General features: G+C 29.4%; 11 protein-coding genes across 11 annotated transcripts; 5 read left to right on the top strand and 6 right to left on the bottom strand.

Annotated features, from left to right (window-relative positions):
- On the bottom strand, positions 1-1,086 carry OCT59_022665 (uncharacterized protein). The gene is made up of 6 exons (XM_025315531.2): positions 934-1,086; positions 787-860; positions 655-722; positions 513-583; positions 362-448; positions 1-289 (listed from the first exon to the last, which is right to left on the bottom strand). The coding sequence occupies exons 1-6, from the start codon at positions 1,051-1,053 to the stop codon at positions 32-34; spliced, it is 678 nt and encodes a 225-aa protein (XP_025182646.1). The 5' UTR covers positions 1,054-1,086; the 3' UTR covers positions 1-31.
- A 298-nt stretch (positions 1,087-1,384) lies between these two features.
- On the bottom strand, positions 1,385-3,246 carry OCT59_022664 (argininosuccinate synthetase). Its single transcript, XM_025315530.2, has 6 exons — positions 2,998-3,246; positions 2,857-2,922; positions 2,735-2,788; positions 2,525-2,663; positions 2,335-2,443; positions 1,385-2,263 (listed from the first exon to the last, which is right to left on the bottom strand). The coding sequence occupies exons 1-6, from the start codon at positions 3,178-3,180 to the stop codon at positions 1,576-1,578; spliced, it is 1,239 nt and encodes a 412-aa protein (XP_025182645.1). The 5' UTR covers positions 3,181-3,246; the 3' UTR covers positions 1,385-1,575.
- A 1,210-nt stretch (positions 3,247-4,456) lies between these two features.
- On the top strand, positions 4,457-5,365 carry OCT59_022663 (Coronin-like protein crn1; the record flags this gene model as incomplete). The annotated part of the gene is made up of 4 exons (XM_066144916.1): positions 4,457-4,459; positions 4,524-4,537; positions 4,766-5,250; positions 5,319-5,365. The coding sequence occupies 4 exons, from the start codon at positions 4,457-4,459 to the stop codon at positions 5,363-5,365; spliced, it is 549 nt and encodes a 182-aa protein (XP_066006332.1).
- Positions 5,366-6,551: 1,186 nt separating this feature from the next.
- On the top strand, positions 6,552-7,805 carry OCT59_022662 (uncharacterized protein; the record flags this gene model as incomplete). Its single annotated transcript, XM_066144915.1, has 3 exons — positions 6,552-6,593; positions 6,674-7,622; positions 7,729-7,805. 3 exons carry the CDS (start codon positions 6,552-6,554, stop codon positions 7,803-7,805), a joined length of 1,068 nt encoding a protein of 355 aa, XP_066006331.1.
- Positions 7,806-13,671: 5,866 nt separating this feature from the next.
- Positions 13,672-14,707, top strand: OCT59_022661 (uncharacterized protein; the record flags this gene model as incomplete). Its single annotated transcript, XM_025334314.2, has 5 exons — positions 13,672-13,709; positions 13,788-14,037; positions 14,104-14,164; positions 14,237-14,311; positions 14,388-14,707. 5 exons carry the CDS (start codon positions 13,672-13,674, stop codon positions 14,705-14,707), a joined length of 744 nt encoding a protein of 247 aa, XP_025182643.1.
- A 253-nt stretch (positions 14,708-14,960) lies between these two features.
- OCT59_022660 (uncharacterized protein) lies at positions 14,961-15,591 on the top strand. The gene is made up of 3 exons (XM_025315528.2): positions 14,961-15,154; positions 15,223-15,284; positions 15,364-15,591. The coding sequence occupies exons 1-3, from the start codon at positions 14,989-14,991 to the stop codon at positions 15,451-15,453; spliced, it is 318 nt and encodes a 105-aa protein (XP_025182642.1). The 5' UTR covers positions 14,961-14,988; the 3' UTR covers positions 15,454-15,591.
- Positions 15,432-16,628, bottom strand: OCT59_022659 (uncharacterized protein). The gene is made up of 5 exons (XM_025315527.2): positions 16,295-16,628; positions 16,055-16,224; positions 15,861-15,987; positions 15,732-15,782; positions 15,432-15,650 (listed from the first exon to the last, which is right to left on the bottom strand). Exons 1-5 carry the CDS (start codon positions 16,548-16,550, stop codon positions 15,559-15,561), a joined length of 696 nt encoding a protein of 231 aa, XP_025182641.1. The 5' UTR covers positions 16,551-16,628; the 3' UTR covers positions 15,432-15,558.
- Positions 16,629-16,991: 363 nt separating this feature from the next.
- OCT59_022658 (uncharacterized protein) lies at positions 16,992-17,536 on the bottom strand (the record flags this gene model as incomplete). The annotated part of the gene is made up of 3 exons (XM_066144914.1): positions 16,992-17,188; positions 17,273-17,371; positions 17,443-17,536. 3 exons carry the CDS (start codon positions 17,534-17,536, stop codon positions 17,082-17,084), a joined length of 300 nt encoding a protein of 99 aa, XP_066006330.1. The 3' UTR covers positions 16,992-17,081.
- A 104-nt stretch (positions 17,537-17,640) lies between these two features.
- OCT59_022657 (uncharacterized protein) lies at positions 17,641-19,721 on the bottom strand (the record flags this gene model as incomplete). The annotated part of the gene is made up of 14 exons (XM_025315526.2): positions 17,641-17,649; positions 17,737-17,817; positions 17,877-17,962; positions 18,053-18,171; positions 18,246-18,316; positions 18,388-18,422; positions 18,499-18,514; positions 18,586-18,642; positions 18,719-18,843; positions 18,947-18,962; positions 19,034-19,207; positions 19,277-19,321; positions 19,393-19,492; positions 19,573-19,721. The coding sequence occupies 14 exons, from the start codon at positions 19,719-19,721 to the stop codon at positions 17,641-17,643; spliced, it is 1,083 nt and encodes a 360-aa protein (XP_025182640.2).
- Positions 19,722-20,539: 818 nt separating this feature from the next.
- Positions 20,540-22,314, top strand: OCT59_022656 (uncharacterized protein). The gene has a single exon (XM_025315525.2). It carries the CDS (start codon positions 20,700-20,702, stop codon positions 21,792-21,794), a length of 1,095 nt encoding a protein of 364 aa, XP_025182639.1. The 5' UTR covers positions 20,540-20,699; the 3' UTR covers positions 21,795-22,314.
- OCT59_022655 (uncharacterized protein) lies at positions 22,097-23,457 on the bottom strand. Its single transcript, XM_025309152.2, has 7 exons — positions 23,332-23,457; positions 23,226-23,268; positions 23,046-23,135; positions 22,864-22,962; positions 22,735-22,800; positions 22,555-22,645; positions 22,097-22,468 (listed from the first exon to the last, which is right to left on the bottom strand). The coding sequence occupies exons 1-7, from the start codon at positions 23,448-23,450 to the stop codon at positions 22,329-22,331; spliced, it is 648 nt and encodes a 215-aa protein (XP_025182638.1). The 5' UTR covers positions 23,451-23,457; the 3' UTR covers positions 22,097-22,328.
- Positions 23,458-25,630: the final 2,173 nt, after the last annotated feature.

Genomic DNA, 25,630 nt, shown 5'->3' with positions numbered 1-25,630 from the left:
CAGTGGTATCGTAGAATAATTATAAAATAATTTATTTTCGTTTTTTGGACAAGAACTTTTTCTTTTTAATATCTCCACCATGTTTCTTTAATTTTCCACTATTACTACCATTTCTGCTATTTTGTACATGTTTAATATCTTTAGAACTCAAAACTAACATACCATTCTTAATTTTACCTATACCCATGCCGATACCTTTGTCTCGCACTTTTTGTGATTTTGATAATGATGATGACGATGATGCCCATTTATGTTTAATTGATTTATGATAAAGACCCAGATTTTTTGCCTTTTATAAAATATTAATTATGAGTTAATATGAGAATGCATTTAGTGAATGGACAGAAAGTCGAATATTCACCTCTTCAAGTTCTTTGCGTTCTCTTTCTTGACGTTTTGATTGAATTTCTAAAGATATTGGCGTTGGAATTTTCACACCTTTCTTTGGCTATACAATAAAATTAGATAATGCTTAATTGTAAACTAAGGAAATTTTAAAGTAAATAACTTACTTTTGCACCTAATTCAACCACTTTTTGTTCAACGTATTTTCTACGATCTTTTCCTGATAACTGTTCAGTAGCTAACGAAAAATATAATAAAATAAAATAAACTCTCACATTTTATAAAAAAAAATCTAAAAAATTAACTTACTATACTTTTCTAATAATTTGGTAGTTTTTAATAATTCTTCTAATTCTTCATCATTCTTTCTATTTATCCTATATTTTATACTAATAATCAGAACATTATTAACAACTTCAATTATTTAAAAAGCGAACTTACTCCTCATCTGATCTTACTATATTTTTAGACAATGATTTCTGAGGGTTTTCATTTACTTTAGAAATTTTGTGAGACTAATGTGTAAATAATTAAATTATTATTATTCAACTTAAAAAACATATCGAATAGAATAAAATGGTGACAAACCATGAATGATTTCCATTCAGTAATGCTTGAACCGCTTTTATTTAAGGATTTTTTAAGTAACCCATCATTAAATATTACAACTTCTGGCTCAGCAATAGAAGCATTCTCGTTTTTAGTCATCGTTGATAAAAAAAAAAATTTTCCACTCTAGGTTATACACAGTCGATCGGATGATAGTTCTAAATATAGCATTAATTTACCATTACCTCAGATTTTTTATCCGAGCATGATTAAACAAACTCTTTGCCGTTTATAACGTATAAGCTTTACTCATATATTTAAAGACAACGTGCGTTTAAAAAAAAGACCATAAATATTAATTTTTTTGTTCCATTTTTCTTTCTGTACTTTGATATAGATATTCTAAATAACTCCCATTTTAATATGCTATATCCGAAGATATAATTACAAATTCATTCTAGTCACAGTTACTGTACTTTCTTTAGTCAACACAAAAAAAATGTTTTTATTTTAATTGTAATTTTATTATAAAATGGTTGAAATCAAAAAAATTTATATCATTTTAATTTTTATTGTATATTACTTTTAAATTAAGGAAATTGCGGTATGAAAAAAGAAAATGCAATGAAGAAATTTCACAAATTGAAAACAAATTAATAATGAAATAATGAAATAACTAAATTATAAATTGTTGCCAAAAGCAGTTTCTCCCCATTTCTTCAATCTTATACTTTGAATCTTAATGAAACCATCAGAATCAGTTGGACTAAATCCGCCTTGAACATCCATAGAACTTTCTTCCATGTCGTATAATTTAACAGTATCAGATTTACGACCTTCAACTATAACATTCCCTTTATAAAGCTTCAATCTTACTTCCCCATTAATAGATTTTTGACTAGCTTCAAGAGAAGCAGATAAGAATTCGCGTTCAGGGGAAAAGTATTGACCGTTGTACAAAATTTGTGAGAATTGAGGTGTAATGAATTGATCTCTCAATGCTCGAACTTGACGATCAAGGACCAAACCTTCTAAATCAATATGAGCTGCTCTGAGAATTGTTCCCCCAGGAGTTTCATAACAGCCTCGACTCTTGATACCAATGAATCGATTTTCAACAATATCAATACGACCAATGCCGTTTCTTCGCGCAATTGTATTAAGATAGATGAATAAATCGAGAGAATCAGTTTTTGTGGTACCGTCATCGTTATTTACGACTTTGACCGGTATACCGTGTTTGAATGTAATAGTGATACGTTCAGGAGTATTAGGTGCATCTTCGGGATCTACAGTTAATTTCCACATATCTTTTGGCGGCGTTACATTAGGATCTTCTAATATACCAGCCTCGTAAGAAATATGGAACCTAAAATCGTCATTTCTGAGTTAGAAATACGAAAAAAAAAAAAATTATATACCATAACTATAAGGACTTACAAGTTTTCATCTGTTGACCACGGCTTTGATTTAGTTTGAAAGACTGGTATGTCCTTTTGAGCTGCATAGTCTAAAAGACTTTGCCTACCAGGGAAACGTTCGTAAAATTCTTTTTGGGTAAATGATAAAAAAGATAATATATGTTAAAAATATCATTAATAAGAAATAAGGAAATGGTTATATTACTTACCAGGAATACGCCATGGAGCAATGACTTTGATGCTTGGCTTCAAAGCATAATATGCTAACTCGAAACGGACTTGATCATTACCCTTACCGGTACATCCATGGGATACAAATTGACAATTTTCTTTAGTAGCAATTTCAATCTACATGTAATAATTGAAAGGTTATTATTTGTCGATTTAAAAGTTTATAGTTAAAGATATATAATAATTACCTGGCTACGAGCAATAACGGGACGAGCTAGAGAAGTACCCAATAGATAAACGTTCTAACAACGATTGTATAAACATTGTTAAGATTAATGACAAATGGCCAATCATTCTTTAAAATTCATACCTCGTATATTGCATTAGCTTGAATAGCAGGGAAAATGAGTTCATCGACATAAATTTGTCTTAAATCCTATTCGTAATGAAAATAATTTTTATTATTAAAACCGATCAGTCTTCAAAAAAGTATATTTGTTTTGATTATTACCTCGATGTAAACTTTTTTTGCGCCAATTTTCAAGGCTTTTTCTCTAGCAGCTTCGAAGTCTTCTTCCTGACCAATATTGGCCATATAAGCAATTACCTCATAACCTTGTTCAATAAGCCATACAAGAATACATGAAGTATCTAAACCACCAGAGTAAGCGAGAAGAACGCGACCTTGTGACATATTCTTTATTTTCTTTCAAGGAAATTTGTTAAAGTTTAATAAAAATCACTCAGAGGAATGGATGTTGAAGTAATATCTTGAAAACGAAACTTTCATTCTTTCCTTTATATCTTTTTAGCTCAATCAGTTATAAGATGGATAGCCCGCCAAATACCGATGATAATTATGATAATTTTAATTTGATAATCATTATACTAATTTTAGTTTGACATGATTATCTGGCAGTACTGGCAGTATCGATGATATGTCAGATTATCTAACGCCTTCAAACGTTCAAGGGCGCAAATCTAGCAAATTGGCATTACCTTCAAATTTCATTTACAAAAAAGGAAATTATTTGATGGATATTTTTAATCTTAATCACTTTTAATTAAATCGAGTAATACAAATTTGATATTAATGGCGCAGCATTAAATAATCAATTATATTGAGATATCAGGTGAAAAGATGGCTTAGGTAATACAGATTTAAGATAGATTTTAACAGAAAATATTTAAAGTCTATATTTATAAATTAATTAATAAGCTTTTTATTTAATACCCTGTTATATAATTCTATTATAATTAACTACTAAATATATGATTTTAAAAAAATTCAACTATACTATATTTGAAAGTAAAATATCAAAATGCAATATATATTATACCATATTAACATTAATTAAAAATCTAATAAAATACTAGCTGTTTGACTGGTATTACATTATAAATTTACCACTAGTAACTGTCACTACTGATAATAATACTTTTGTTAAATTTTTATTTAACTATATAATATTATAAGAAGATCCTAGCGATAGACTGCCTCAGTATTTTTTACTTTTTTACTCTTGTCCTCACATACGCTAGTTTGCACCAATAAAATTTCACAAAAAATACTATATAAGCCGAAAACATGTCTATCACTTTATTCAAAGGAAATACAACCGCGAACGCTTTCGAAGTTGATATTGAGAAGGACAAGTCTATTAGCCACCTCAAAAAAGTTATCAAGGCGGAAAAGCAAAATGACTTTGCTGGTGTAGACGCAGACAAGCTCAGGCTATGGAAAGTGCCAATCTCTGACGATCATGTCGATCCCTTAAGCAATCTTTCACTCCAGGACAGTGACGAGCTGTTAGCAATAAGAAAGTTTTCGAAATACTTCCCTAACTCACCTCCCGAGGAACATATTCATGTCTTAGTCTCTCCGCCAGAGACCACCGCCACTTCGAGCCGTGAACAGGAACTGCTTGACCGTATCGCCTCGTTGGAGGAAGCACTCAACAAGTTTGAATATGGTACGTATGAAATAGTGGGAAAGACCTCTTCGTGGGAATTTACTAACCCGCCATTATAATACAGTGTTCGACGTTATCGTGAGCCCGAAACGAACGAATGGATTCAAGTGGAACGTAAATGTTAGAGATGCGACTCTCGAAGGCCTCAAGGAATAGAATATAATCCACCGTCTCTTGAAAAAGATGGAGCGGCATTAAAATTCATAAGCGGGGATGAAAGATATTCACCTCAGAGTGATCAAGACTTCTGCAAAATGCTCCGGCAATTCGTATTAAATAACAATTTTAAGTTAATTGTTCTCATAGAGACGCTTTCTCGGACTGGACTTTCCAAGAAGTGTGCCAGCTTTACGAACTCTGTGAATCAGAGGGTCCTTCATTATCTGTCTTTCCGCCTTTCACTTGCGGGATCAAAGATCTGGGAGATGATTCTTCCCAGGTGATACTTAAACATCTTATAGCCGAACTAAATGCCCGTCTCAAGTCCATTCCAATCAGCGGAAATGAAGCATCAAAATCACAATACGTATGTTCTTACCTTGTTGCCGGAGCGAATCTATACGAAGGGAAGTTCGAGCTTCGACCAGAAAAAAATATCACAGGGCCTAATGGGCACGGACCAGTTGATTTCGCAATAGATTTACTCCAAACCGCAAAAACTGTTGGCGTGACAGAAGTAAAGGACGAAGATATTTTTAAGGGTATTGCCCAGAATGCTGTACAACTTGAATCTGCTTTATCGAACCGTAAACGTAAGGCAAGCGAGATGGAGGAAGAAAGTGTGTTTACAGGTAAGGCTTTCGGAATCATCACAGATGCAAAAGAATGGTATTTTATGGAGTGTTCTCTCGATAATCAGGACAGGCTAAGATTCAAACTATCGAAGCCGGTAACTGTTGTATATGATAGTAAGAATATGGGTGATAACGTTGAAAGAGTCCTCGGGCATATTGCATGGTTGTTGGAGGAGGTGCAGAAGCCGGATTCTGATTCTCGAAGTGAAGAAAGGGTAATAAAAAAGCATAGGTCATCGAGCAATCTTACAGATAGTGTAGTTAAGTCTTAGTATAGAAAATTCGTCATGATGTATCCTGGGCTACATCCCAACCTTTGTATTTATTTTCACATATATTAATAAAGCGGTTTTTCATTTGCCATGTAACATTGAATAATTCTTTCGTATATGAAATTGATATCTGAGCTTGAAGTATTGATCATTGAGCTTGAGGCCAAGGAGAAAGCTAGGCGTGCCGAGCTTGAGCTAGAATTTTAAAACTAGAGCAGGATCAGGCAGAAAGAGAAACTAAGAAAAATCGCAAATTTCAGACTAGATGCATCCAGATAGCTAAGGAAATTCTTAATGAGGAACCTATGATTGAATATCGTCCTCCCTTCTTGAACGGATTAGAACTTGATGCCTTCTTCCAAAAATATCGAGAGGTGCAAGGGGCCCAACATCGGCAACATAGCACTAGCTGGTATAAAGATGTCAAAAAACTCGAGGACATCGTTAGCAAAAAAGATGCATATGCCAGGATGATGGAATCTTCCTTCTTGAAGTATGGTACGACGAAAAACCAGAAATCGTTATTCCTAAAAGGATACAAAAAATTAGGGAGTTCGTTGATCAAGCAACCGAAAGTTTCGATCTCCTATAATCAATAACTTATAACATATTTGTATTTGTATTTGTATTTGTACGTATAACGCATGTTGCAAATTGGCTTCCGATCTTTGTATTTATTTTTTATTGCGTCATGTTATATATTACATTTATCGCTTGAAATCCGTGGGATGTCAACCAAAATTTAACTGCGCCTATGCCATCGCAGAGGCTTTATTTTTTAAGGATCTTTGATCAACTATAATGATGTAATGATGTTGTAAATATAATCATGATGTAATGATGTAAATATAATCATGTAGAGTTTATTATATCATTATTTATAATTATAAATAATAATGATATTCCAAAATGATATCCAAAGCGGGTTTGATTCGTTGCACAATGAGCGACGCTATTCCAGCTATTCCAAGATATATCCAAACATAGGTTTTATGCTTTTGACTGGTTAGACACTTTGCAAGAAAAATGGGTGAAAAAACTAATAGTGGATTTCATTACACCTTTCAGGTACAGTATCTTAGTTTTCAAAGGTAGAAAATATGTATTTAACAAATGTATAGGACTCAGGGAATCATAATGCCGTTCAGGACTGTGGGTATTATGGTGACTCCACCATTTTGTTGCCAAGTTCCCATGATAATGGTGTGGGATGTAGTGTGTTTGCTATGGACACACTATCTCATGATAATGGGTTTCGAGGATGGGATGAACTATCAAGACAAGATAAGTTACCTTGGCAGAATGCAAGTCAGCTTGATCGACAAAATCGAGATGATGGAAGTGGTGAGGTTTTTCTGCCCATCAACAGTAAATTTAACGATTTCAGTGGAAGAAGGGGAGATAATATGGTTTATGTTCAGGGCATCAATTCGCAGTGGAAAACTATTAGTCAATGTATACAACGACCAATACCTAATAGCAGCGAAGAGAATAGCAACAATACTGGTATTCAAATGGTTGCTTCAGCATATTCAGATAGAATTCGAGATCTGTCTTTATCTTTGGGGCAATTGCTCCGAGTTGATACCCTTGAGAGCATTGCATGGGAGCCATGCCACCTTGTACTTCCAGACGATCGACCTAAAATTCAAAAAAATGAGGATAATTCTTCCATGTGGCAAGTGTTGGTGAGTGATGAGAAGAATGAAATACATGGGTACTGCAATAATTTTCACATGGTAGTTGAAACCTTTATGAATCCAAACCGTTGCTATATTGCAAACTCACTCGGCTATAAGCTTCACGATAAAGATCAAGAAGACTATATCAGTTATATAAAAGAAGAATTTACTGGTTATATTAAGGAAGTTAATAGGTATGGCTTTGATCATATCATTATCATTGGAGAACTTCACTATGGAATGCTTTTTCTGGACTGCTTTGGTCGTGTATTTAATTTGGATGGTATGACAGATGCATTATGGTTTCTTGGGGATTACTTCAAAGGAGTGGAAAGAGTGGCAAAAGGACTTGCAACTGACCAGGTGCCATGGATCCTAAGACCTGATGTAGGAATTATTGAAGAAATTAAGAATGGTATGTGCAAAATTTATTATTCATTTAAAAATGTTTATGTAGAAATTAAGGATAGTATATGCAAAATTTACTCATTTTAAAAATTTTTATATTTATTTTCTTTTAGCACCACTTGAACACTATACCTTCCCTATTGAAAAGAAACGCAAGAAAAAGAAGAGCTCAAGGAAGAAGCATTACTAATTTAGTTTATATGATACGCTTTGATAAATTTATGCTTAATAATTATCTTTGCTGATTATTAAATAATTTGTATTTGAAATGCACAGCTTAGTTATTTAATACAAAAAAAAAATTGTGCACATCATTGTGAAATATTCATTATTTACTGCATTTGTGAACTCAAAATATATTGTGTTTAAAATAAAGTTTTGCCCCCAGGTCAAAAGTATAGCAGTAGAGGCATAAGTGAAGTAAAAATAGTCATGTGAAAGGTTTGATGATATCGGGAAAATTTTTGCCAACCCTATAAAAATTTTTATCTGAATATTTCCATTATTTTTCCATATCTTTTGTAAAAATTCTGTGAAAATGATATATTTACGGATATCCATGTTAGCGAGATGAAAATTTCCATAATTTGAAGTTATTAATTCCATGAAAATGATACATTCATAAAAAGATAAAATACAGATCAGATTTTTTACAGGGTGAGATTTAACTCATATCATGTGCGGTGGATTACATCTGTAAAATATGATATGCATAGTAAAGCAACTTCATTATATGAGATTAATCACCTGAAATGCGCCAGAAAAATTCTTGCTAAAAAAACATATTTTTTTAACTTCGTATCAAGCTAGCTATATCAGGCTTTTTGGCTTTTCAGTGAAGCGAATGAGCATATAATGCATATAATGTGAATCAGAATAATCGAAAGAAAGCGAATAAATAAAAGTGTTAGCTGTAGGCATTTACATGGAAGTCTACTGTGCTTATTCACAAAATTTTTTCTTGGCGAAAATGATTTAATAGGAGTTGAGTCACATGACTTCGATTTACATTTTATGCAATCTAGCCGAAATATCAGATATTGCACAAATATATATAATATATATCAGTTATGATTCTGCGCAGTTCAATCGAAAACGTAATAATAAAATTAAATTTAAATTAGATCCAAACTTTGTTTCAGTTAAATTGCTTCGCATATCTGATATATTTTTGGGCCTAGTATTTTTTTAACTGATTGCTTTATCACAGGAGGGTTAGTATTTTTTAATATTGGATCAAGCTATACATCACAAATCAACAGTAAATAAGCGAATTGGATTAATTATTAAATCCTGAGATTTTGGATGACAAAGGTTTTTATTATCAACCAAAAATACGTAATGAGGTATTTTTGCTTAGATTCAAGAATGATTTAATCAAATAATAACGGTAGCTTAGCCATCATGTTAATAGATCAATGGTGGTGAAATCTGATTAGCTGTTTATCTCGTATTTATAGAAACTCACCAGCTCCTGGAACTCTTCTAGAACTATCAAGAAACTGGCAGGAAATTAGAGTAATACAAATTTAGCTGAAGGGTGAAGACGCTATGCATAATTTAACTGTTCATAAAGATTGGGTCTAATTTAACTGAATCATTATATATCCTAAATATAGGGATAATCAAATAAAAATGAATCTGATATTTTATTATAATATATTTACTATAAATCACTGAAATTGCTATAAATCAGTGAATTTGCTAAAAATATTATAAATCACTAAAAATCATTAAAATTTACTAAAACAGTATTATGGATTTAAATAGTAAAACCTATTCTAAGCTAATTGATGTAAACAATACTTATGGAGGTTCTGAAGAATATATAAGAATACTTGATGCAATATTACCTTTAATAAAAAGATGTGATCACAAAATACTAGAAATGTGATGCTTCCATATTCGTGATCTATTTAAAAAAATACTTGAAGAGAATCCAAGAATCCTTTCTAAGAATGGATATATTATAATGTATGGAAAACTTTATGAAAATGATAAAGTCCACACTAATTGAACAAATTATATATATTGTAGTATATGTGACTCCTTAGTTTTCATACCTGGAATTTTTTTATAGCAACCATCGCAGTCATGATAGCTACTTGAAAAGATGTATTTTTGGAAATATTATTTTGAATGAACATGCAAGAAGAAATGAAATTCTCCAAACTATTGATAGTAAGAAATTTCAGATCTGGCAATATAAACAATATATATTACAAGAAGAGGTTAAAATTAATTGTCTTCAGCTAGAGCTTTCATTCCAATCTACTCTACATTCAATTGGCATTAATATTATATGATTATGATACTTGTACAATTCTGTAAGCCTTATACACAGGTTAAAGCATCTATAGCAAAAAATACTATACCAAGTGCTTCAAATTTCAAGCCAACTTATATTTCACCTACCAGGCAATGTAGTGCAAGTGCACTTGAGATTAGAAATCTTTGAAATGATTAATCAAATATGCCTAATAATATTTCTAGCAGGATTACTTTAGGCGATCTTGCTAAAGCATATTTTGATTCTGTGCGGATAAATGCAGAAAGAAAATAGACTTAATATCTTTTAACCGAATATTAGCATTATGTATCTTAATTATATTTAGTCAAATATAGCTTATACTTTATTTTTTGCAAAACGATAGCTATATAATCTGTATGCATGATCGCCTAATAAAATTAGTTAAAAGCGCTATGTATAAAATGTATTACTTGCAGACGCCATTATGCATGATCTATCTATTCTAGGTTAGATTCTCTAATCTACTTTACAGAAACTTCAAGATATTGATTTAATATTAATTTAATATTGATATGATTTCAAAATAAAATATTATTATTTCAATATCAAAATAATATTGAAATAGTATCAAAATGATATTAAAATGATAATTGAAATGGCATTGAAATGATATATTTAAGTTTAATTTAAAGATGTTATTTCGATATCATTTCAATTATTATTTTGATATCATTTCAATATTAATTTAATATCAATTTAATATTAATATGATATCAAAATGATAATACTTTATTTTGATATCATATTGATATTGAATCAATATCAAAATAATATCAAAATAATATCAAAATAATACTGTTAAAATAAACTTAATGATATTAATTCATAAGTTATTAAAGTTCTTGCTCTTTTATGAAATATCTTTGAAGACTAGGATCTAGCTGAAAGTCAAATTGAGAAATATGTAACAGAAACTGATTTTGAGATTTTAAAGTGTTGATTTAAAAGAAATAAACATGGCAAAATAATAAGTTGTATATTTAAATGCAAGAATTTTTATGAATATCATGCAAAAAAAAGCAGATATAGAAAATAACCGTAATCATAAAAGTGTAAGAAAAACTGCTCCTGAAAAGATAAGTTGTTTGACCTTTAAATAGTCAACTTTAGGTCAATTGTTAGTGCTTGAAGCCATTTTTTAACAAAAAAGTTGCTAATAATTTCTTGGAAAAAAATTGTTCATGTGATTATTAGAAACCAATTTTTTAAAAATAAATAATTAATAAATTATAATAAATAGTAATTAAATTTTTTAAATTAAAATATCTTTCTATTTATTAATTCTAGAAATATAAAATTACTACCATTTAATGCATTTTAATAAGAAGAATCTAATAGTATAAAAATTGTTTTTCTATAAATATTATATAGTAGAATATCTTATAAATCTAAAAATTTATAAATTAATATAACTTTTTATTTATTAATTTTAGAAATATGATTTTATTACCATTAAATATGCATTAATAAAAGCAATTTAATAAATTTAACTTTATTTTTCTATGATTATTAAATCTTAAAATATCTTAAAAATTCAAAAATTTTTAAAATTAATTTTAATTCTTACAGTTTAAGAGATAGAATTTTTTAAAGAGTCTTTAAAAATTTATAGATTTTTAAGAATTTTATAAAATTTTTGTTAAGAATCTTTAGAAGTATAGTAAGAATGATTTTTTAAGGATCTTTATACATTTAATTAAAAAAAACCTTTAAAAATCCTAATTTTCAAAACATTATTAATGATATAAAGTTGTAATTATATAAAGTATAATTATATGAAGATCTAATTATATATAGTTTTTAAAATTAATTATTATAAAATTTAATGCAGTTTTTTTAGTATAAGACTAATTTTAATCCTGCTGGTGATTTAATTTAGGTAATTTAACCTATTAGTAAATTTTATATAATTATATAATTTGCCCAAATTTTCAAAAAAAAAATGTAAATTATGATTACAATAAAAAATAAGAGACATGTAAAAAAACTTGGTCATTATGCTTTATAATATCCAAATAAATAAAATCTATATATATAAATTTTAGAAGGTGATTTAACCCAGGTTATTTAACCCAAGGGCAAGTTAGCAAAACTCTTTATAATAATTAAAATTAAATTTAAAAAAAAATTTTTATTAAGATATATTTTATTTCAATTACATTATAAATTAAAAAAAATAAAAATATAAAGAATTTAACAAATTATTAATCTTTAAAAATTTGGCTATTATAGTTAACTCTAATCAAATAGTCCAAAATATATGCTATCAAATTTGGAATTATGCAAATTATAATAGCTAAAATAATGGTAATTATGACTGAAATGATAATAATAACAAGTCAACAATAACGTTATAGTGATTCCATATCTGACTAACTTAAACTTATACAGGAAATAACCAATCATCAATGTTTATCTGCCCATTAATAATAATTTCAAAAATATGTACATATATGCTATTATACTGTAATTTTCTGTATAAAATAATTGAGATAGAAAACTTTTTGATTTTTTTTCTTTATTATTATAATGAACAAACATATAAAAATCAAATTGTTGAATTAAAAGGAAGGAAGTAAAACTTTTGGCTAATACTAGCCTCATATTAAATTTATCGTGTTTCCATAAATCTACCAGAGGATTTACTTACTGTACGGCAGCACAATTTTTAAGAGATTAATGATTTCAATCTAATTTATTTTATTTATTATTAATCCATATACAAATTTTTCCTATCATTAAACAATATTTAACTAAAAAAGGCAACCAGTTACCATCAATTCCGATTAATTTTCGATCTTTTTTTCTCTCCTTGAAGACTAGAATTTTTATTAAAGGAAACAAACAATAAAGCATACAAATGAAAATCTTATACATAAGTTCGATAACTCTTATGATATATGATATGAGAGAAAGATAATCGTTTACAAACTGGACTCCTTGATTATTTAATAATATAATAGATTTATTTTATTAATCTCTTTACAGGTGTATGCTGCTTCGCTGGAGAAATAAGGTTTTTTATATATCATTTTTTTTTACTGTTAGCGCTGAAGATGGGCCGGTGTGATAAAAAATTAAAAAAGGAAAAAACGTTATATGGCATATGTAGAGTTTGATATAGCATTATTTATAGTTCGAATAAGTATGATAAATCATGAATCAAGTGAATGAACCATTCCTTTGAAATAAAAAAAATAATATATGTATTAATTGTTACCATTTTATATTAAATGATTCACTAATTAATAGCCAAAAATAGCAAAGTATCAGACAATAACCCCGCGACGCGATTTAAAGTTTTTCAAATATCGATCTCTCTAAACTTCATACTGTATTGCGACTTATACTGCGGAAAATGACAATGAAGAGTTTAACAATGGCAACAAACTTGGCGTGTGATACTGACTGATTTAATTTCCAATTTTTTCTTTATTCCCCCTTGTTGATGATTATTCTTTGTTGTCGCAGTTTGGAAACAAATCAAATTAATAAATTCGGGTTTTAAAAACTGCATGAGACGTACAAATTATTATATAAATATTATTACGTATTTACTTTTATTAATAAATATACGGATCAATAAATTCTTTGATTTTGAGTTAACAATGGTTAGTAAATAAAAGGGTATTTGTAACTTTATTGTTCCAAACTATCCTTTTTTTTTTGTTTCTCCCGCTTATATTTTTGTAATTATTCAAAAAATTATTTCGAATATAAAAGAAAATACTGTTCTTATTGCAAAATGACTCTTACACGAGCTCAACGCGCAAAAAATATGAGGTAAAATTTGAAGTTTTTATTAATTTTTCGTTTTATCCTTTGTAATTCTAATATTACGGATTAATTTCATATTGGTAGATCATTAAAAGAATATGTTTCTAGTCAAGGTAGTAGTAATGTAAACACAATAAAAAGATCTTCGGAGAAGGCAGCTGGCGCTAATGATAAACTAAAACAACGTCGAACCAGAAGTGGGAGAAAGGTAGCAGACTATTATGAACCAACTTCTGGTTCATCTGAAGACTATGATAGTAATTATTTAACCTTAGATGTTGACGATCAAAATAAAAATCCAAAGGAATCTATTACAGCTATAGTAAATCAAAAGGTATGAACTAGTACTCTTTTTATTGCTGTTCGTTTATAAATTTTACTATATCGTGTTTTTTAATAGGGAATTGTTGAAAAATTTCATGAAGATTTTGAAGATACGCTTAATTCTGGTCATTCTTCTGGTATAAATCGTTCATATTTTATAAGTATATCATTACGGTTTCAAAAAAATATAAAATTAATTTTATTCACAGAAAGTGAACAAGTGAATTTACAAAAACGTCTTGGATTTCCCATTTTTACTAAGAAATTTCTTAATTATGACCGAAGTAACTATATTAGTCAATCTATTTACTTTTTCAACCACATTAACAATTACTTATCGCAAATAAAATATATTTTTAGGCAAGCGTACTCAACAACAAAAACTTGAACAAGAAAATAAATTAACTTCAATAGAAATTGATGATCTTCGTGAAAAAATTCAAGAACTTAAAGCTAAATCTGAAAAAACCCTAAAAGAATCTGATGAAATACAAAGATTAAACAACGAATTAACAGAATATATTGAAAAAATTAAATCATCTTTAATTCAATTAGAAAGAGAAATTGGTCCCACAGTTAGATCTTCTGGTGTCAAATTAGATGATACTGAAAATATGGTTGCCTATATTAATGATTTTAGAAAACGTATTGTTAGTGGATGTCTTTTACAACCCGAGTAAATAGATTTTATGTGGTTAAATGTAATTGGTAACGAATTTATAATCTCTTGAAAGTCTAATTATAATTTTTATGTTCACTATTAGTATGACGTTTATTTGACAGTTTTCGTTAATACTGCATATGGCTAAGAAATTTTAAATTCTGGAATAAATCTTATCTCAATTTTTATAATTGGTTTGATAGATTGTATCACGTAGCACGTTTAGAAAAAAGTATAAATAGCTGAAAAAAAAAAAAAGTTTTCGTTTTCTTAAAATATAAAAATAAAAAAAAAACAATAATGCGAATAAATAAATTTTCTCCAAAATCGCCGATTCCAACAAAGGAAACAGCAGATCCTTCATTATTCTTAAAGTATGGTAGAAGAGTACAAAATTTAGGTTTAGTACGATATTTATCACCTTATTCAAGGTCTTATCATGTTGGTAGTATTGTTTTAAGTGTAGGTAAGTAAGAACGTGAAGAGCAATTAACTAATTGCAATTTAAAGTGAATAATTCGAATTTATTATTAGCTACTGGAGTATATATCGTATTATATGCAGACTTTGGACAAGATAGTCATTGTTTTGTACCTGTATGTTTTCTTATTATTAAATTCCAAGATATTTTATTTGCTGGTTGTGCTTTTCTATTTATATCCCGAAAAATTTTAGATACGAAATTGGTATCATCACAAAATTAGTGAATTCTGGTCACTTAGTGATAAAGAGAAACAAGAATTAAGCGAACAAGGAAAATTGTGAAGTAGTAATCTTTTATTAAGTGAATATTAATAAATTAGAAAAATTAGTTTTTATATTATTTATATTATTGGTGGATTAATAATGTCCAATTTATATTTAAGTTATTTAAGTTAATAAATTATGCTGTTCTCCAACTAGAAAACCGACAAAACATTTTTCCAACATGAACTCATAATTTACCCATGCGTGTGTTGTCACTAAGGAAAAGGAAAAGGAAAAAAAAAGAGAATTAAATAAGATTATTTTAGGGATATTATTCAGTATTAAATCTAACTTACTAAATAATTTGGTCCCATCTTTACCAGCAGATCTCATTAACTCTTTTTCACCTTTTTGAAATGATGCAAAATTTTAAATTATTAATAATATATATAATTATAATTATCCTTTTTTTTCATAGAGCTTACCTCCAGGGTGAAATTTGAGATATGGAGTAATGTTATAAATTTTGCCATTAAATACTGTCCATGCATCATCTTTAGTCTTATGAAGTCTAACTTCTTCAATGGGGTACTTTCTTATTTCTGAAACTCCCTATCAAATAAAGACATAAAATTAACTTTAATTCACAGTTTATTACAAATAGATCTTTTCAAATCACCCTAAGGTTAGCTCCACTACTGGTTAATTTTGCCCAATCTAATGGGGAATGACCGGGTTCCAAAGCAATCTTTTGTCGTAGTTTGTTTGCTTTCTCCAGAGGTGTTCGTTTTTTGGAACGTTGTGGACTGTCAATACTTGGGAACGTTGGAGCAACATCGGATATTATACCTATGAATATGGCGAAAGCTTATTAGAAACTATAATACAACTAATATCAAAAATTCGATTTTATGCATACCATTAAAATCAGACACTTGCATTTTCGGCACAGAAAGTGGAACTGTAAATTCTTTGGTAACATTTGCGGTACTTAAATTCTCTTCCGTCGTCAACGAAACTTTTACGGTCGTTTGTCCAGCTTGGGAGGTTTCTTCTATAGTTTGGTTTGTGGTTTTTGTATTTTTAGTAATTTCTTGTTCTGTACTTTCCTCGATAATTTGTTCTTCGGAACTTCCAACTACACTATTATATATTTTGCTAGCGAATGAATACATGTTTTGAACCGGAGCTAAAGTTTTATTATCAAAAATGATTGCAAAAGTCTTGAACAGTGAAAAAATGTATCACGATCCAAATGATAAATGACTAAATTGTAAAATTGATTATATATCAAAACGCTATATTATAAATGAAACCTTCTTGTACTACAGCTAGTACATTGATGTACAAATAAGTCACATATATTTAATCATGGGTTGAACTAATCATCAAAATTTCCTGTTAAGAACAAAATAACAAACAGATATATGTGTCTGAATTTTGTTTGCAATCGCGTCGGAAAATCCATTTTAGTTTAATATCAAAGTTAGTAATTAATATGTTAATCGGACAAACGTTAACGTCAGATCGTGAAAAGTTTACTGTTTGCTGATCGCAATTTATATTGAAAGTAAAGTGTTCAACCAATCTTAAAATAAATCCTCTTTAAGTGGTTTAGATTTCTCGTAAAAAATAAATAAGTTTCTTTTATAATAAATAAATTTATTTACGTTAATACAAATTATAGCTTTAAATCAATCAGTATTTTAAATATCATTTTCGGTTTTGTCAGTATTGTGTTTAAAATCTTCAATATTAACAACTTGTCCGATTCTCCTCGAATGTTCCGCGGCAAACACATATAAATGGGAATCTATTCATATTCAGAATTATAGAATTATTTTACTTCGAGCTTTTCTTGTTTAGATAATAAATAATAATGATGATGTCTAATTACCGAATGTTTCTTCAGCTCCTGAAACATTAAATTTGTTAGATTCGTCTTTTGATGAAATTGCATAAAGAAATGCTTCCATTAAGCCAATGTCACCTCCACCTGTAATTATTAATGATATTTAACATATTAATTAAAAACTAATTGTTACATTAAATTAGAATAAAACTTACCATGGCCACCCAAATCAGTACCACCAGTGATATTTTTAGCGTTTAGAATTTCTTTCTTTTTCGTTAGGAAATTATAATAGCTTATTGTGTTCATACCATCACATTCTATCTCTCCAAGAGAGCCAAAGATCCTTTTATATAGTAAAATTTATTTTTAATTCGTATATAAGAACACCAATATTTTGATAATGGATTCCTTTACCTAGTCTTTTTTTTATTAAATAAAAGAGAGACTTTTAATCTTTATTCTCGAGGTTATTTATGAAAAAAAATATATAAATACTAAATTCTTACTTTTCTTTCACATATGGATTCAGTAAAAGCAACCATTGTAACGGTTGCTGTAGCGCCACTCGCAAATTCCATATTTACAACCTATCATAGAAAGCAAAAATTTAAAAAATTGAATCGAGTCATGTCGCGCTTATTAGTACCTGGTGATCCGCAACATCATTATCACATTCATAGACACATCGACCATACGGCCCAGTTTTTAATGCTTCAGCCAAATGTTCAATATCTATTATAGTAAATTTAGGAATTGTATATTTTAGCATATAATGTGCCTAAATATGTTAGTCAATTCTTATTATTTTGAAAAAAATATTACCAAATACATCTGTAACCACGCTTACGGGCCAATGAGTATTTCCGTTTTCAAATGACTTGATATAAATCTTCTTCGCAGAATATGCACACGAAGGTTCATATGCACAATCTAGACATCGTCTACATAAAATTTGATAAACTTCTATAACTTTGATTTTTATATATATAAAAAGCATAGTTTTCACGTAACATACTTTGCATCTCCTGCTCCGGTAGGTTTATTTCTTGAATTAAAATGTGATAAGTTTCCAAATGAACTTATTTTCTAAAGTAAATATAATTTTAGCTTAAAATAATTTAAAAAAACGTCTCAAAAAGCAATAAAAGTCTAATCACCACACAAGGAGAATCATTCCAATGCAACATTAAATCTGTAAATTAATTTAATTAATTTGAATTGATTTTAATTTGAAATGAAATAATATACATTAATTCGTGTTTAATTACCAATATCGTGACAACACTTTTAATAAATTATAATCAAAAGTTAATACGAGAAATGATCGTAATTATATTAACTGCATTTAAACATACCTTTGTCATTAGGGAAAAGCAAGAATCTTGTTCTTTTCTCCAATTGCCTCTTACATACTTTGAATTAAAAGAATGTTTTCATTAAAAGTATGAAACATTTACTGAACCATAAAACAACTAACTTTCTACTCACCGAGTGTGCAAAATGCCAATTACCAACCGGTTCCAAGTGTTGAATATTAATAATATTTCCCAACAACCCTGAATCGATAATTCTTTTAATAAGCCGATTATGTGGAGTGTATCTTAACACGTGTCCTGAAATAAATGACGTTTGAGTTTGATTAAAATCATATGATCTAATAAAATTCGATCTGCCTATTAAACGGAAAATCTGCTTGATCTGGAAAAAAATACAAACCTACTAAGAACACGATCTAATTAAATTTTTTGGTTTGTTAATTAAAATAGTAATGTATAAAAGAATCCAATTTCAGTAATTCCTTACTTTGTTTCTGATTGCAGCATCGGTAATTTTTTTGCATTCATCAAGATTGACGGACATTGGCTTTTCTAGTAAAATATGATATTTTAAATCTGCAAATGCGATTGCGGGTTCCATATGGAGATGATCCAAAGTTGCAATTACAATCGCGTCACTTATCTTAGGACGTTTTGCGAGCTAAAATAATTCAGGATTTTAAATTAATTTGTTGAAGTTGTTTATTTAAAAGTAATAAAAATTACATACTTCTTTCCAATCGCTAAATACATTTTCGTCAGGAATATTATATGTCTAATAAAAAGCAAATTTAAATCAAAAAAAAAATTTTTAAATTCGTACAACATTAGTAATTAAACCAAAACCTCTTGCATTTTTTTCCTGCGACTTTCACGCGGTTCAGCAACAGCAACAACCTTAGCCAATTGTGGATTCATTTTAGCATAAAATGCGTATCCGCAACCTCTGATAATATAAGAAATAAGATTCGGTAATTATCGTTGGTTTTTGTTTGAAAAGATTCTTGGCTCGTAAAATTAACAAACCTCTGACCAGCACCAACGATAGAAATAGTAATTGGTTTAGCTGGAAGAGAAGGTATGGGATCTTCTAGAGCTTTTAATGTACTGGCAAATGAAGTTCCTTCATCGATATGCTTTTGTGGGACAATTTTAACGGCGCTAGCTTTGGACATTATGAAATTTCTAAAAAACGGTATCATAACGAAATCAACGAAATGAAATTTCAAAATGATAATCAGCCAATGCAATATCGACTCGTACATTTCTAAAATGGAAAAACAACACGCTTTTTACAAGGAAGCACAAGTACCTATTTTTGTAATAATAATAAAAAGTAGGACAAGACACAAGATACTATTTGTTTACACCACTGTCATTTGCTACGTTCTCTAATTTTGCCAAGACATGTCAACCATCTATTGATCTCGATCGTTTGTGTTCCATTAGATTTATTAGATTCGCGATAAACAACGGGTAAATTAATCCAATGATCCTATCACATACGGAGTGTTATCTCCTTACTAAAAATATAACAACTGTGTTTAAAAACCGTTTGTCATTGAGACAATCGAATTATGGCATACATATTCTAAATATAGATCAATTAAGGTTTAATCCCTGTAAAATTTCTATTCTTTTATTTTTGAATACTTTAAATAGTAACTTCCGGAATATATTATTTAGTCGACGATTTAAACGCGGATAATCATCTCGTCCAACGTCTCAATAAAACCGCATGAATTTCACTTCAATCGAAGACTAATTCATAATACGAAAAACCAGTCGTAAAATCACAGATTAATTTAAAAATTATAAAGTTTTGGCGAGGATCCTTACTAAATATAGTTTCGCCATAGTCGGAAGATATCATTAAATTTCGTCGTTTTTATAGTTGCACTGCATCAAAATCATAGCATAATTATCTCCTTCCAAATTGTTATAGGTTGAAGTAACCCTTTTTAAAGATTCAAAGGACCTTCTTTATAGCGTATTTGTTTATTTTTATTCTATTTATAATTTTTATTTAGTTAAATCATATTATAAATATTTTTTCCATAGTTCGTAACTTGCTCTGCAACCCTTTACTCACAATTATAAGCCCTTGGTCATCTCGAGTTTTTTTCCTATTTCAAAAAAAAAATAATATCTTTATGATGGCAGCTGACGCAACTATTCTCGGCATACCTTTAAAGTATGTCAGTTTGGTCACACTTTGCATTCAAAATAGTACGCTAGTAATCGTAATGCGTTACTCTCGACTTGATAAAGAGAATTTATATTATACTTCAACTGCCGTATTTTTATCAGAGCTAATTAAGCTCATTATCTGTCTCTATGTCGCTGGACGAAATCAAGTGCGTGAGACTGGACGACTTAGTATTCAAGAACTCTATTCTCAAATTTTTGCACCTGACGCATGGAAATTAATGATTCCAGCAGCTCTTTACACTATTCAAAATAATTTACAATATGTTGCCGTAAGCATGTTGGATGCTGCTACCTTTCAAGTTACTTATCAATTAAAAATCTTGACAACAGCTTTATGTTCTGTCATTATGCTCAAAACTTCTTTAAGCGGAATGAAATGGTTTTCTTTAGTCTTACTCACTTTTGGTGTTGCACTTGTTCAAATGCCAAGTAGCGATCATGTAAATTCAAATGAGGATGATGATGCGACCATGGAAAAAATTGTGGGTTTAGGGGCTGTGGCTGTAGCTTGCGTAATTTCTGGTATCGCTGGTGTATATTTTGAAAAAGTTCTTAAAAATTCTAAAGCTTCCGTATGGATTCGAAATGTTCAACTTTCATTCTTTTCACTTTTCCCGGCTTTAATTATGGGAGTTTGGTGGAAAGATGGGGCAGGAGTTTGGAAAAATGGGTTCTTTTATAATTACAATTATGTAGTTCTAGGAGCAATCGCCTGTCAAGCTATTGGTGGTATTATTGTTGCCATGGTCGTAAAATATGCAGACAATATTCTTAAGGGATTTGCTACATCAATCTCAATTATTCTTAGCTTCCTCGCATCAGTTTATCTCTTTAATTTTATTGTTACTTCAACATTTTTGATGGGGGCTACACTTGTTTTAATTGCAACATATGTGTATAGTAAACCTGATCCAAAAAAAGAAATACCTTCAAATAATAAGGAAAAAGATGATGGGTATGGTTATGATTATACTCCTGCTAATAATGTTAACGGAAACGGTTATACTTCCGTTGATGGATCTGAATCACAAGTTTGATTGGAAATTATTTTCTTTTTTTTTTTAAATCACACACATATATACAGAAAAAATTCCCAACCATTCTTCTTCAGCTTCAAAAAATCGAAGTAACGAAACATTCGATAAAAAATCATAATCGACTCTTCAAGTTCTTTTTTTTCCCTGTTTTAACTATTATAGATTTAAATGTATAATATAAGTTTTTACTTTGTAGATTTATAATTATTGTTATATAATAATAGCTTATTATAAATCTAAGATTTTTTATAGTGTATATTAAATTACAATACAGAGTTAAACTTTTTAATTTCTATTTGTTCTATAATATAACGCAGACTTGAACTTTTTTAATTTCTATTTATTCTATAATAATTAAAAGGGGGGGGGATTAGATTGATTAATTATATTATTTTAATTAAGGGTCGCTGCAAATTTCATAAATGATAATTTGTAAATAGTTAAGTTCAAAAATAAACTAACTTATAGGCTATGAAAATATAATAAATTAAATAAATTAATATTCTCTTTTATACACTATATTTGATATTTATTTTATAAATAACCTGATGTTTTAATCAATTTTAATATTCTTTCTTCGAGATCAAATAAATGAGCATCATACGCATTTGGTGCTATAGTTCTAAGTGCAGATGCAAGGTTAAGTAAATATTCACTGTTAGGTCCACTTGGACCTAATGAAATAATAAGAATAATAATAATAATTCAATATTGTAATTAATAAGTCAAGAAAGAATGAGACAATTATAAAATAATTTACCAATGCATTCATATATTTTCTGAGCCAACAAATCCAAAGAAGTTGGTCCAACATATTCCTCATTTTTGGTTGTAGCAATATATACTATCGCCTAATAGGAGAGATGTTAAAAAAAAAGAAAAGGTTGGAACGCTTTTAAATTAATTTAAAGGAAACTGATAAAGATGACTAATCTCCTACATTTTTTATAATGGGCTCTTCTTTTTCTAATTGATATATATCCAAATAATGTATAGTGTATCCATTCTATAAAGTAAATAAATTAGCATTTATCTACAAAAATTTTGTACAAACTCAATAATAACAAACCTTCTCTCGATAATCCAGATAATCCATCACTTCCTTAACATCTTTCTTGTTGATTTTGTATGCGACACCCCAAGTAACATCATCTTCTTTATGAACGTGCTAGAAAATTCGAATAAATTAGTGAAGTTTATATACATACATATATATATTTTTTTTACAATTGACTAAAGTTTTTATCCTACATAATCGTTAAGTAATTTCCATTCCTCAATTGGGATTAAAGTCACAACTCGACCGGGGTTTTCTACAGTTCCTCGATGGTCTGTACTTCGCTAAAGAAAGATAATCAATCGTACAAAGAATAAGAAATAAATAAAATAAAGCCACCAAAACAAATTTAATTAAAAAGCGATAGTATATACCTGCCAAAACCTTCGAACATATCCTTTAATAAAACCTGGTATTCTGAGTGAATAATTCTTTAGTATACAGTGATCTCACAAGAATAAAACAAAATATAACACTAACTTTTCCTCATATATAGGTGGTGGCTTCCAAATTAGAGAACCATAGCCGAATATCCAACATTCTGTATTATCAGTTTCTTCTGAAATGTTCTTTATTGTTACAACTTCATTAGAAATCATTGTTTCCAAGAAAATCTCCGAGTGTATCCCGCATGTGATTTATTGGTAATCATCTACATTCATCTACATATGTCAAATTTAATAAATTTATTGTTTTTATCCGGATCGATTTTTTTATCACAATAAAAATTTCCATTAATTTTAATTTCATAATTTCAATGTCTACCACATCAAACTCGACTGATATACAAACCGTCTCAGGTACTGGCCCTGAACGTCCTGAACGATCTAACAGAGAACAGCGCCACTATAATGATCATAGACCACGAGGAGGACGAGGACGAGGACGAGGTCGAGGACGAGGTCGAGGTCGTCCTTATCATCATTTTGTAAGACATTCGTCGAACCATCGAGAATATAATTCAAGCTCTAGTCAAAATTCAAGAAGCTCTGCAGCTACTAGACGTACTTTCTCTAATTCGAACGAAAATTCCAATTTAAATGAAAATTCTCATTCGGACGAGGATTCTAATTTGAACGGAAATATTAATTTGAACGAAAATGATTCTCTTTCTCCAGTTCCCTCAAATGAATCCGTTTGTTTTATCTGCGCAAACCCCGTTATATACTATGCTGTTTCGGAATGTAACCATAAATTTTGTCACTTGTGTTCATTGAGGATAAGAGCATTATATGAAAATAAGAATTGCGCTTATTGTAAGGTAATGATAAAGATTGATTATTTATTTAACGTCAATTTTCAACATAATGTGAATTAATTTTAATGATATATTTAGACTGAACAAGATAAAGTTATCTTTACTCGTAAACATGATAAAGAATTCCAAGATTTTAAGGAATCTGATATTCCATACTTTGACGAGGATTTGAATGCTTATTGTGAGGATCAAGAAATGCTTGATGATATAAAGTTACTATTGAAATATAATTGTCCATATTCGAACTGTGACGTGTCTTGTGAGGGATGGCCGGAATTAAAGCGACATATTAAAGATTATCATCATTTAATGTTATGGTATGTTAATTTATATTATAATAAAGTTATAAATTGTATAGTTTTAATTTTAATTATTAACATAAACATTTTTGAAATACTATAAATTTTAGTGATATCTGCATTCGACATAAAAAGATCTTTTCACATGAACATTCTCTTTTCAATAATAAAGATCTTGATAAACACTTTCGTGAAGGTGACGATGATTCGGGGTTCAGAGGGCATCCTGAATGTGAATTTTGTAAAAGACGCTTTTATGGAGATGATGAACTCTATGAACATTGCCGTGATAAGCATGAAGAATGCTTTATTTGCATGAGAGCTGGTATAAGACATGGTTATTATCGCGACTATAATTCATTAGTATGTATTATTTGTTTAATTAATATCTTAAATCTTGATTTATTTTACATATAATTTATAGTTTCTATCTTTTTTTTTTTTAGGAAGGTCATTTCAATTCGGAACACTATCTTTGTCAAGATAAAGAGTGTTTAGAGAAAAAATTTATTGTATTTGAAACAGAAATTGATTTAAAGGCTCATGAAGTAAGTTTTTTTTTTTTAAAAAAAATATTTTAATAATATTTCTAATAATATTATGACTTTTTTAATATAGGTCGAAGTTCACGGAACTAATTTAAGCGGACAAAGAGCTAAACATGAAGCAAGGAGGATTGGGATTCTTTATACCAATAGTTACGCAGATACACATCCACGACGGCGAAGAAGTCGTGAGAGACAGGTAGGAATTATAGACAAACCGTACTTATCATTTTTTTTTTTTTGAGTTGAATCAATGAAACATTCTAAATGAGTCATTGATGCTTTTTATCTAAGATCTAAAATTTAAATAATTTTGTGTAGTCGGAGAGGCGGGCAGATGGCGATGAGGTTGTACAAACTGTAGTTGAAGAAATTTCACGTCAAACTCAAAATCTTAATCTAGATTCCACTCCCTCTGCTGTCAACGGTACGACTGTTAATGCTAGAACAACAACAAGACCACCTCCAGGTTTCGGTGCTTTGTCTCCTGATGAAGTGATCGGATCAGCGAATGAATCACCAGAAAGTGAGGTGCAATTACGTAATGCTTACACACCACCTCGCATACGGGAAGAAGATTTTCCTACACTAAGTGATGCAATGGGGGTTAGCATGAGTAATAATTCAGGTACCATTAAAAATTACAGTGAAAGAGTAAAGCAAAATTCTAAGCCTGT

This window comes from Rhizophagus irregularis, chromosome 31, assembly GCF_026210795.1.
Source record: "Rhizophagus irregularis chromosome 31, complete sequence".
Classification (NCBI taxonomy): domain Eukaryota; kingdom Fungi; phylum Glomeromycota; class Glomeromycetes; order Glomerales; family Glomeraceae; genus Rhizophagus; species Rhizophagus irregularis.
This window is presented reverse-complemented; position numbering and strand designations above follow the sequence as displayed.